The sequence below is a fragment of the Cibotium barometz genome, chromosome 31 (assembly GCF_041138505.1).
Source record: "Cibotium barometz isolate CiBa-2024 chromosome 31, ASM4113850v1, whole genome shotgun sequence".
NCBI lineage: Eukaryota > Viridiplantae > Streptophyta > Polypodiopsida > Cyatheales > Cibotiaceae > Cibotium > Cibotium barometz.
This window is the reverse complement of record NC_141076.1, coordinates 16,367,493-16,380,442: the sequence shown is the minus strand read 5'-3', so window position 1 is coordinate 16,380,442 and position 12,950 is coordinate 16,367,493. Positions and strand designations below refer to the sequence as shown.

Genomic DNA, 12,950 nt, shown 5'->3' with positions numbered 1-12,950 from the left:
GAGAAGAGGCAACCACGTAGAAGCAAGCTAGCACTTGAGAAGACCCCTACCTGTGTCAACCCAAGGAGCTTTCTTGTTGATCTTGGAACTCTCCTGGCTTGAAGAGCTCCAAGATAGCTTTAACACAATGGCCCTCCCTTTAGACACCATTTCACAATATCACTAGTAACAATGCTAAGGCATATGGGGAAGAAGAAGATACACTCACTCTCTCACAACCATACACACATAAGCATAACAGTACTAAGAGGCAAGATAACATAGAGCTAAACATCAAGAGCACAAGAGGCAAGATCTGAGTTCTCAATCTAATCTAAGGGAATTTCCCTTTCTCATTAGACAAGTTCGCTTATATACAAGTCACTTTTATTAGTTTTGGGCATCCAAACTTCAACAAAATTTTGGGGGCCCAGTGGAATCTCTAATCCTAGTGGCAAGACTTAAGTGTTGAGGAATTTGGTGCATGTAATGTGGGAGTCTCTTGGAGCTTGTCTTCCATACATACGTGGCTCATCCTTGGTTCCCAATCGTAACTAGCGTCTTTTGCTACTATCACTCATGTCTTCGATTGCTAAGGTATGTGGCTTCTATAGGTCTCTAAGGATGACTGTGGTGGTAAAAGCTTAGTATTTCCTAAAGGATGCTTGGGATTTTGTAGCACTTACCTCTAGAAGCACAATAAACCTCCTAGAATGCATGCACATGAATGGGGTATTGGCTTGAGGCCACTAGGTTGGGTTTGTCACTAATCTGATTGCCTTGTGTGATACTCAGTAAAACCTCACATAATCACAAGGATAAGTGTGCCAAGGATAATATTCACCACCTTTCACCTTAGTACACTTACCCTTATGTGACTGCATGGGTACAATAAAACCTGATTGCATGAGGGTTTACATCCTATGCTAGATATAGGACCTTTCCATATCTACTTATTAAGGAGTGTAACTAAAAATATACATTCCATGATTACCATAACTTTAAAAAACGGTCATTACCTAACCGATCATGTGGCCCCTAACCCACGATGACTGTTGATAGAGTTGTCAATCTGACGATTGTACATTCTCTTTGACAAAGATAGCATATGTTCCTTCATGTGAACATATGTTCACACAAGAAACTATACCCAAGGAACACACGTTCCTTTGCCACAAGAAACCTATTTTCTGCCTTGCATCCATGTTTCTTTATCCCCATACACGTTCCTGCATCCCCATCCACATTTCTTTATCCTCATGCATGTTCCTTATCCCCATCCCATGTCTATTCCTTCCCTCCCACATCTGTTCCTTTATCTCCACATTATTCATCTTGTATCCATGCAGTGAGTGTGTGTGTGTGTGTGTGTGTGTGTGTGTGTGTGTATGTGTGTGTGTGTGTATATATGATTCCACAAAAAAAAAAGTGTGTGTATATATGTGTGTGTATATATATGTGTGTGTGTGTGTATATATATGTGTGTGTGTGTGTATATTTATATATATATATGTGTGTGTGTGTGTGTGTATAAACACCGATTAACAATCGACCTGCCTAAGGAGGGTCTCGCCCACTCGTTATATCAATTTATGACCATGAGAATCATGTAGATAAAGGTATGTTAGATTGTTTATTCATCAAGGGTCTCCCATTTCTTCCCCATTATTCTTTAATTTGTTTGAATGAGTCTCCTACTTTATATCAATTTATGACCATGAAAAGCATGTAGGTAAAGGTATGCTAGATTGTTTATCCATCAAGGGTCACCCATTTCTTCCCCATAGCAAGTACTTTAACTAGAGCACACTATTTATATTTTGAATGGTTTTCTAAAGTTTCAAGGCAAATTTTGATTTATTTTTCTGTCATTCAAGTATGGGTGTCTTTTGAAGGGACTCTAGTCAATTAATTTTTTGAAGTTTTGATATGTGAACTTCATTCACCCTTCTCTTCTCTATCTATCCATTTGTTAGCTGAAGGTTCCAAGTGGGTGAGAAGCTAACACGTGGTAGGAGGAGGAGCCACAATTTTGAAATTTCCAGAGTAGAAGCTATCACATAAATTGAACGTGATATATATGCCATTCCAAACAATGCCGCAGCATCGTGCCGGTCCGTACTAGTATATTATCTTAAGGAAGAGTTTCACAAAGCTGCCACCACATGGCAAGAATTTGGAGGTTCGGGAAGGGAAGGAGGAGTTTTGAGGAGAATTTGAATTTGGAGTCTCAAAAAACGTCCAAAGCACTAGTTGCCCACTAGTCCTTTGAATTGTTACCTGTTATTGAAGGTAGTCCAATCTTTGAAATTGAGGGCCCTTCTAAAGGGTTGTACAAACTTTTCCCATGGATTGGACGAGGACGATTGCCCATCTCAAATGCCTACCTATTGTTAGATGTTCAAGGAGAAAATAGAGGGCAAGTATAGCATCTCCAACAATGTTTAAAAAACATATTTTTTAACCAATCAAAATAAAGAAATCTCTTAAATCTATTCCGTTCTTTATTTCCAAAAACTCTACAATATACCAATTTTACAACTAAAATATATGAAAAATCATTCCTTAAAAGTAAGGGTTTTGGTTAATTTTGGCGAGCAGCCTAATAATAATGCATTTCACACCGCTCACACGTGTGAGGACAAGATTGGAATCTTTATGCCATCGTATTGCGCACGTCATTCCCCGCGGGTTTAACGTGCCTGGCATTGACTGTGCACGTGTGAGGAAAGGTGTTGCAACTTGCAGGTGGGCTGCGAGAGGCGGTCTACTTTCTGAACTTTCTCAAAGCGCCTACACATATGAAGCTTCGTGGATGGTTTCCTCGCGCGAAAAGGTCTCGACTCTCGAACCCCCACCGCCTTTATGTCCTCTCTTCTCTCTCCCTCTTCTCCCAAATTCAACCGCCCTGCCGTCTTCTTCTTAGCTTCGTCTGCTCCATTCATCGACACGCTCGGTTCATTGTTCTCCTGTGTAGCTTCTCTACATCGCTCTGCTCCCAGTCTGCAATTTTTACCTCTCCTGTCTCCCAGTCCCTCTTTGAAATTCCATGGCTCAACGAAGCTGGAACCGCGAGGCCGCAGACGGCGCGGCCTCTGGCACCGGCTGCCAAAACCCTGATGGCCCTGTGCCCTGCTACAACAACAATTGTGGCTTCTTGGGCTGTTCTGCCACCATGAACCTCTGCTCTAAATGCTACAGCGAGCTCATCTTGAAGGAAGGAAGCCTTTTCTCAGAGAAAACAACCATCGAGCCAGCTATTTCTACAGCAGAAAGCTCACTTGAAAAGTCTGTGCCATGCACTGAAGCCCACCGAGCGACAGAAACTGAGGTCAAGGTAGATCTGCATCCACAAATCCCCCCACCTCTTGCTCTTTCACCTTCAATTTCACAGCCAATCGAGACACCGACGTTGTCGGTGCCGCCACCGCAACTCCGGCAACACGCAGTGAACAGATGCTTGGCTTGCCGCAAGCGAGTAGGTCTGCTGGGATTCAAGTGCCGTTGCGGCGATCTGTTTTGTGCGACGCACAGGTATTCGGATAAGCACGACTGCTCCTACGACTACAGAGCTGCAGGAAGAGCGGCCATAGCCAAGGAGAACCCAATTGTGAAGGCCAGCAAGATTGAAAAGATCTGAATTGGGTTTTTTTTTTTCCGGGGGATTCTCCTGCGGGGGAACGGGGGGCTTTCCGGGCTTTATTCTTTTATTTCGGGTAGCAATTGTAAGTTGCAACCCTACTCCCCTTGGAAATTTGTATTCTGCATAAGATAGACTAATGCATAAAAGAAATTAAGTCTTTTTATCAAAACACGTAATTTGTTTGCTTTTATTATGTAAAGCATCAGGGATTCACTTATGCTTTGATTCTGCTCTTCCCAGGCTGTCAAAATGGCCATGGCATGGTTGCTTTTGCAGGGGAATAACGTATTTTTCACTGTAAAGGTGGTTTTTTTTTGGGGGGGGTTGCAAGAGCTGCTTCATTTTGAAAAGTGTGGTCTGTTCCTATGTAGGAAGTCAGGGGAAAGAATCTCAGTCACTACTTTTACAATTACAAAAAGCATCACACTTTTTTTTCCCCAATATTAAGTACTTGGAATCCCCCCCCTCTTTCTCTCCCTCAATAAATATCCCACTAGAGGTGGGGGGGACAGCGGTAAGGGCTCTTGCCCTTTACCGCGAGGCGCCCCCCCCCCCCCCCCCCCCCCCCCCCTCTTCCCCACGCCATGAGGCATGGGGTCTGTCCATTTCGGCACTAAAATAAAAATAAAAATAAAAATAAAAAATCCTTCTCAACAAAATAACGCTCATTCAACATTTTTGCCAAAACAAAATCCAAACCCAAAAATTTGATGGTTGTATTTGCTTTGCATTGTATGTTATGTTTTCTTTAAGGTTTTTCTTCTTGTGGATCATAGATTCAGCTAAAGTTTAGAATGTACTTTGTTTTGTTTCTGATCTTATAGGTCACACAACAAACATGATAGATTAATTTGCCTATTTGCTTTTCCACACCCCCCCCTCTCGCCCCCCTCCCCCCCCCCCCCCTCTCTCTCTCTCTCTCTCTCTCTCTCTCTCTCTCTCTCTCCTAGCATTGTAGCTACGATAACCGACTTGGCTTAAGACCTCGATGGTCTTGTTGTATGTTTGGTCTCATAGATCTCTCTCTCTCTCTCTCTCTCTCTCTCTCTCTCACACACACACACACACACACACACACACGTTGACACCTATTTTACATGTGAAAAAGAGAAGGAATTGTCCAAAGATCAAGGTTTTGGAGTGTTAGGTAAGAACACTCTATTATGCCCTCCATTGCAACCTAAAGATTCTATTGTACCACTATAGGGGCAAAGTAATGGATATCTCAAGAAGAAAAAGTCCACGCTGAAGGGCAAGTGGTAACAAGTATGATGCTTCGGTGGGGCTGTCGAGCCCATTGAGTTGGATATGTTGCAAGACAATTAATGTCTATGCACACACATTAAAATCCTCAACTGGACGATCCGGGGATGTGTTTCAACAGGAAGAAAAGAGGTATTAAATCTCTTTGATGCATGGCAAGTTGATATCTTGTGTCTGCAGGAATTAAAAATTAGAGGCGACCACCCCCTAGGGGTGGAACTTCTTTTTACACTAACTTCACCACTGAGCGGGAGGAATTTGCTTAAATTGGGGTGGACATACACGGAACATTTTGAGGAGGAGAATAGACATGCGTTGGTGTTGAAGGTAAAGAATCCCTTTGTTCAATTTACTCTTTGCACTATGTATACTTCTAATGACTGCGGAGAGGGAAACCCTTTGGAAGCAATCAAGAACAATTCTTGAGAGAGAAGATGCAATAATGATTGGGGACTTCAACATGGTTGAGGCAGTAGTTGATCGTTTCCATCCTTGGGTGGACACTTCTCAGGTTGAGAGGAAAGCATGGCAGACATGTATACAAAAATGTAACTGGGTGGACGTAAAACAAGTCTGCCAAGTAGATTGATGTATGTAGCTACACGTGGACAAATAAACAAGTAGGGTAAGATTGGCAAGCATCCCACTCTCGAACAGATGCTACGCGTGCAATGGAGGTTGGTGGGGGATTCTGCCTTGGGACCTTCACTCTCTCCCCGATTGTGGTGGCTCGGATCACTCTCCTTTCCTTTCACCTCCTGACCTCTACATGGCGTCCCTCCCCCCCTTCAAGATTAACATTTCCCAGTTGGGAAAGAGCGATTTTGACTCAAGGGTTAAGACAACATGGGAGGCAGCAAGAGCCAAGGTGGGACCCCACTAGGAGAGATGGGACAGATGCATTCGGTATACCATGAATTTTTGCAAGAAGTATGGTAGGATGAATGCCAAAGTAGGAAGGGCCACTCACCATAGCTAAAAAACTGAGGGAGAATCTCATTCACGCAATGCAACAGGAGGGTCTTGACCAGGTCAGCACCACGTTGATGAAGCAAATGGTAGAGATGAAGCAATCAAGATCAGCAACTTGGACTCCTTACTCTAGACACAAGCAAATGGTAGAGATGAAGCAATCAAGATCCGCTCCCGCACACGATGGCTAGCCAAGGGTGATGTTTTAACCAGTTTTTTTTTTCCGGCAAGTCAAGGAGAATCACAAGCAGGATAATGAAGACGGATGGCTCAATCACTGAAAATGAGGGCGAGATAGCGACACTCTTCACCGCACATTTATCTGCCATTAGTGGTTCGGCCCCATCCATAGAGGTTGGATACCTAAAGAGATTGGAAAACTTTTTGTCAAGGCTAACCTCTATAGTGGAGTGCTCCTCCCTCTCAGTTTTAAGCAGTGCTTTTAAAGAGGATGAGCTCAGATTTGGTACTAGCAAGATGGTTAAAGAAAAGGCCCCAGGCCCAGATGGGCTTCCTATAAAATTATATTGGCACTTTTGGTCGTTGCTTAGCTCCGACCTATGCGCCATGATTAATGCTGCATGCAACTGTGAAGAATTATCTGAGGAGGTGAACTGAGGGCACATTAAACTCATCCCAAGTGAGCTCACCGACTGTGGCAATATGAGATTGACATCCTCTAACCATGCTCGACACCTTATACAAGGTTTTTGCCAAGGCTCTTGCACTCCGAATCAAGTTCATTCTACCTTGGGTGGTTGATCCAAACCAATTTGGGTTTGTTCATGGGGTTGATAGATCCACAAAACGATCCTCAATATTCAATGTGGGATTGATTATGCTCTGGCCCTCAACCAACCTTATATGCTTCGCAATCTTGATCTAGATAAAGCATATGATAAGAGTCCGGTGTGGGAGTGCATGCTAGCCGTCTTAGACAAAATGGAAGCTCTGGTTGGGATGGTCCGTGCTTTGTCGCTAAATGCGAAGTCAGAGGTCATTATCAACGGGATGGCAGTTGGACAGTTTGTACTGTAGAGGTCTGCTAGGCGAGGATGCCCGCTTGTCCCTCTTCTCTTTGCGACAGTCACACTAAGCCGTTGTTGGCCCCCCTCATGGGCGATGGAGCCTTGGGTGAGAGTATATGGTGGTCACTATGTAATATGGAAGATAGTCATCCCACAGGCATTACGAAATGTTAACCAGGCCCGCAAACTCCACAAGAAAGGCTTGCAAATATGGAATTGACTTGTGGGATAGCAGAACGACCCAGTGGTTGGATTGTCATTGCCCAACATTTTGGTCTCTCCAACCTTGCACTCGCTATACTCCAAGCTACTGCAGATGTGCTCCCCTCACGTTGCTCAACTACCTTATGCCTAAAAAGTGACACTAGCTCTCCAACTAGGCCTCGCATAAAGGGAAAACACTCGCGGAACAAAAAGGACCTGATATACATGATTGCCAAACCCAATGGTTTGGAAAGTTAGCGCAGAAGTGGAATTTCCCAAACACTAATGCCAGCACCTGGGCTCGACGCACGACAACGATAGTTTGGACAGCAACTCCATCCTTTCGCATCAACGTTTTTCTCTAGCGGCTGCTCCACATGAAACTCCCTACAAGGATAGACTTGCTACCTGGGCCCAGTGTCTCCATTGGGCCCCTTCTGCCGTACACACAGAAAATGCTTTTCATGTGTTTTGGGCTTGCCCCAATGCCCAAACGCTATGGAGAAGAACGTGAAGGTGGCTGGAAAGTTGTGGCATGCAACACTAGTTTACACCAAGTTGGGCGATTGGGTGACACCAAGTTTCTTCAACCCGGCCCTAGCGTGCATATGGCCTTGGATCCGCTATTCTACATTGCAACAACTTTGGACGGCCATAAATCAACTAGTGTTCCGTTTTGATGCCCGCATATGTATCGCCTTGAATGGAAGGTGGAAGCTTTTGTAGGAGAGTTAAAGGTTTTAACTAGTCCTTTCAACTCTGAGTTGTTAGATAGTGCCAAGATGCAACTCCTGAGATCTTAACGTGTTTTACATAAGGGACAATTTCCCCTTTTCTTGTAACAATTTTTTTTGGGAGATATTTTCACCTTTTTTTTAATAGCCTTTTGGCCTTCTTTGAAGGTATTTTCTTGTAACTAAATCTTATTAATATTAAAATATCTTTTCTCGAAAAATATTTACTTTTAATCTTAAAAGGTCATTTAGCTTCCTATAAACATGAATATTAACTTATATTTCAACACTTTTTTAAATGTTTTCTTTTCGGACTTTAAGACCTTGATGGTCTTGATGTGTATTTGGCTCTCTCTCTCTCTCTCTCTCTCTCTCTCTCTCACACACACACACACACACACACACTCTCTCTCTCAAACACACAATCCCTTGAAAAATCCCTTTTGCTTGGGTTGCACAATCCCTGACAAACCACGAAGCTCTGAGATGCAGCGCTAAAGCTTTGGCTTTGAAGTTAAGGCCCTCCGGGAGTGGCCCCCATTCTACACTTCTGCACCAATGCTGTCGGAAGCCACCAACCTATCATTGAGGTTTTTTTCGGAATGTGCTCCCGCCGACTATGCTTTACCTTGAGAGATGGATCTTTGAGACTCTGGCTTCTTGCATCTCCCAATGGCTGTTCTTTCACATTTCCTGATTGTTTTACCCTGTCTCTACGTTGCTACCTGCTAGTGGCTATCTTTGAGCCCCAAGATCTAAAGAAATTATCGGCTCTGTCTATCATTTTGTGTCAGATATTTTGTTGGCCACACACGACTAGATCCACACTTTCTGGAACTCTCCCTTCAGAGGTGAGCGTCGGAGCAAGGACATGTTGAGTTTGACGTGAAATTCTCGGAGGGGGATGCGGACTCCTATCCTGGCAAGTAAGCTACACCAGACAATGATACCCCGAATCCTCATGCTTGTGATGCATTTGGATTCCCACACACGTTCTAGGCTCCTTCCCTCTAACACCTCCTGAACCAAGCGCCCAGTTGAAGTCCCAGCTAATGAGGGAGAGATTCTCTTCCAGCCTACCACCATTTACTTTCACCTCTTGCAAACACAACACATCGACTGGTGGTTGAGATCGAAGCGCATCGCCTCGTGGTTGTAGAGCTATGGACATAATCGTCCTAAATGTCAATAAGAAGGATGATCATATTGAAGAACCGCACACAACGGCCACTATTGCGGGATCGAGATCGCATGCAACTGCCGTGGTTCGTTTACAATGTCAAAGAGGTTGTGTTCGTCAAAGTGAGCTAAGTTGTAGATGAAGTGGGAATCACGAGCACACCTTGCGTGGAATTTGTAAACCTTCCTTTTATTGGCATAAAGCAAAGTTGGCGTGGAGATGCTTTGTATATGTTAAGATATTCTTTGATGGCAAGGAATGGCAATCTCCAGGCCGGCTGTGGATTCTGGCCATCAATATTTGTATACCCTCCCCATGACTCCACTAAATGCTCCTGCTGCCAACGCTTGTAAGTGTAGGTGATCCTCATGAAAGTGATGATGCATATCTCGAGCAAATCAGCAAGCCACGGGTTGGAAAGCCTTCGTCTTCTCACCACATTGGACCACAGTGACTTGGGCCGAGCCAGTTCTCATGCTTCTGGCCTGTCACCCACCAAAGGGTATGGTAAATTAGCAGGTTGAGCCCTTGTTGCATAAGCCTTTGCCTATATTGGAGCGGTGGGGTCAAAAGGAGTGATCTGGAAGAGGGCTTGGCGCATAAGATGAGGTTTAAGAAAAGGATTCCCACTCAGATGATTTTCTCATATTCTAGAGCCGAGAGATCGAGGATAGGGTCGAAGGTGGAACCCGTTGCAACATCAAGACCTTATTGTTGTGTGGGAACCTCGGCCTCTGGTTGGCCATCCAAGGGTTCCTTGGGATCGAGTGTTAGTTGGGAAAGCAAAGGAAGAAGATGGAAAGTCACTCTCAATTAGTGGTGCATTAATATCATCCTTAGTCTTCTTATCATAAATGTTACATGAATAAGAGGTTATTGGACTGGTAGGTGTTGTAATTTGCTTCTTCTCTTTTATCCCTTTCCCCATCATCGGAAGGTGGTTGTAGTTTTTTTGTAATAAAGAAATCAAGACGAGCTTGCAAGTTTTCTTCCTTTAGGGAATGAGGGGTATTCAATGTGCACTTGGTCAAAATCATAGACCAATGATGTTAATAGGTTGTGTAGATGTGCACAAATGAGATCAAAAAGTTTTAAGATACCATAACGATGATAGGATTTGCTTTATGGAGTGGTGGGTATCCCAAGCCTCTAGCCATCTGTGTTGTAGCATCCAATCAAGGCTAGTTTGTATCTTAGGGAGGGGAGCTATAAAAGAATTCATGCTAGAAGGTTTGATTAGTACTAGGATCTCTTCCTCCTCATTAAAGTTAGTTGAGTTAATTAGCACCCTACACTAAGATCTAAAGTTAAGTACAGTAATGGGATGTAATGGATAAATATACATAGCGTGACCTTCGAGGCCCCTCGTAATTATAGCCATTATTATGGTAAGATCGACATAATGTGTAGTTTTTGTTAAATTAGTGCCAAATTTCCTTGAGTTAGTTCCTCACCAAGATTAATGTTATTGGCAAAGAGAGAGGGTTAGTGAATCAAAAAATAAGGGAAAGGTTTGACTAGGGGCCCAAGGAACCACTGCAAGGTTAGCCAGAGGGGATGCCCTGTCCACCAGTTTAGTAAATGGGTCATTCTCTTCTGTTGCGGGCGGTTCCTTCTTGTGCGAGTGGAGTTGTGTTGCAAGGCAGTGATTTGCTGTGGTCACTACCTCTAGATCCCTTTGTTGGTGGGCTAGTCTGTAGTACTAGGGTATCCTTTTCCTTGGTGAGCATCGTTGCTTTAGCTTGCAAGCCCATTGTCACTAAGAATCTATTCATTCAAGGACGACCTGTTGGTGGCTTTCTAACTTTTTTAATTCTTTGTGTTTGTAAGCTATGGTAGTGTGTCCTTGAGATCTTTGGCATGGATCGTGTAGTTCTTGTTGCAGCTTATTTCATAGATTTCTTTAGCCTACGCCAATTGTTCTTCCAAGGCCTCTTTGAGCTGCCCCGTCTCTGTAGCTTTCCCAACCACTTCTCCAGGGCCATGAGATCATGCTCTACATTGGTTACCTTTGTTTGTACATACAGTAGTCGAGTGTTTGGCTTTTCATACAACTTAGCCACCTTCGTCTTGTGCTTCTCTGTAAGGCTCTCTACTTGGAGCTATAATTGTGTCTAGCGTGTTTTTTCCACGAGCATCTCTTGCTTTTGGGACTCTAGTTGCTCAAGTAGTGCCTGGACCTATGTGGTGAGGGCATAGTTGGCTTTTGTTATTTCTCTTTGCCTTTGCTTAGTCTTCTTAGTGACCTATTTCATCTCTGCCAATTGCGCATTAAGCTTTGTTATAGAACTAGTATGGCGCTTGAGCAAGCGGTTGGCAGCAGCAACTTGCATATGAAAGTTGCACTCCATCATTTGGGTAGAGAGGGTGCTAAGGTTGGAGACGTATGCTTCCATTTTATAATCTTCCTGCTTACCTTGCTTTAGGTATTCATCCGCATCCGCCCTGTTATATTTTGGTTTGCGGCAATGAAGAAGGCCTTTTTTAAAGCTCGTGGATTGCCACTCGCCTGGCTCTAGTATCCATGTCCTATAACTGTAGTAGGAATGGTTTGAAACTTCCTTCTTCTTTTTGTTCTTCCTCCCACGTTTGGCGTTTTGTTGTAGTCTCCACCTCCTCTCTAGAACTTACTTGAATGCTTTTACAGGCATGCTTCTTGGAAGATGGCTGTTCTGCAAAGACTCAAGTTTGAACTTAGGCGATTAGATCCTCTATTTTGAATGGGTCCGTCGAATCCCCAGGAGGTACAAATATGGCTGCATGTTGTGTGGCGGAGGCTGCTGGCTATCCTTTTGGCTTTGTGCCTCACTCAACACTGCAAGTTCTAGGAGTGGCATGCTGGGGAGGGTGGCTTCTTCTTTTTGCACTTCCATAGTGGCAGGTTCTTGTGGGGTTGGAGAAGGTGGTGGAGGACTTGAGATCTCTTAGGCTGTACGTTCATGTGAGTTGAAGTGGATGGGGGTAGGGAAATAGAAAGGGGGAGTTTGGGGGTGGTCTTCAGTCTTTTCTTTGTTTCACGTTCCGAAGAGCCCAAGCCAAGCTTCGCCATCAAATCTTTGGTCTCTTCTAACAATTGAATTCTAGGTCTATTCCCTTCTTGCATGTTCTAGTGAGAAATTTGATTTCTTAGGGATAGCCTTTTGGTAATGGGATCCCTACAGCATGGCTAAAAACCTGTGTGAGAATATAGGGATTCACCACCTTGTTGTTTCCATGCTTACTGAGGTAGTCTGTGAAATCCATGTGGATCATGTGTTGAAATATGTTGCTCGTCATGTCATGTATGGGGCACATATATGTGGGAGTAAGGTAGATGGAGCTTAGGATGTCATGAAATTTCAATGGATAAAGTATAAGGTTATTAGAGGATGTGAATGGATGAGTGTAAAAGGGAGTCAATGGTCAAAAAGTAGGCACATAGAAAGTTCATAAGGGACATTGTGGGCATTTATGAACAAATGGATGGCATAAGGGTGCATGGAGCATGTGGATGAGAGATATAAATGTATGTATCAAACACATTGTCTTAATGCAAAAACGTGAGTATGATTAGCTCTAATCCATATCTTGTTTATTTTCATTAGTGCCAACATTATGCTCTAAGCATGTCTTCTTCCATCTTTCATCCACTATAGCTCTCATCTTCCTTAGTTATGCATCCCTCTCATCTCATTATTATTCCACGATATCATAATTAACAAGATTAAATCCTATTAGTGAGTAATTGTCTTATCTTATCCATAGAAAAACCTAGGCAAAAAATGACCATGTGGTGGAGGGCTTCCCATTGCCTATCCTCCCCACCATTGTGCAAGCCCTTCTAGGAGATTGTGGAGGACCTCAGGGCACGTATACACACTAGAGGAATCAAATGATTACCCCAAGAAACATGGGATTTCATTGGTGCAGCTAGTGCCTATTTTTTTTTGGAAAAATGTAATGCCGAC

The 12,950-nt window shown here is 43.6% G+C and overlaps 1 protein-coding gene across 1 annotated transcript; it reads left to right on the top strand.

Moving 5' to 3' along the window:
- Positions 1-2,814: 2,814 nt before the first annotated feature.
- LOC147620546 (zinc finger A20 and AN1 domain-containing stress-associated protein 8-like) lies at positions 2,815-3,791 on the top strand. The gene has a single exon (XM_086824770.1). The coding sequence runs from the start codon at positions 3,029-3,031 to the stop codon at positions 3,617-3,619; it is 591 nt and encodes a 196-aa protein (XP_086680896.1). The 5' UTR covers positions 2,815-3,028; the 3' UTR covers positions 3,620-3,791.
- Positions 3,792-12,950: the final 9,159 nt, after the last annotated feature.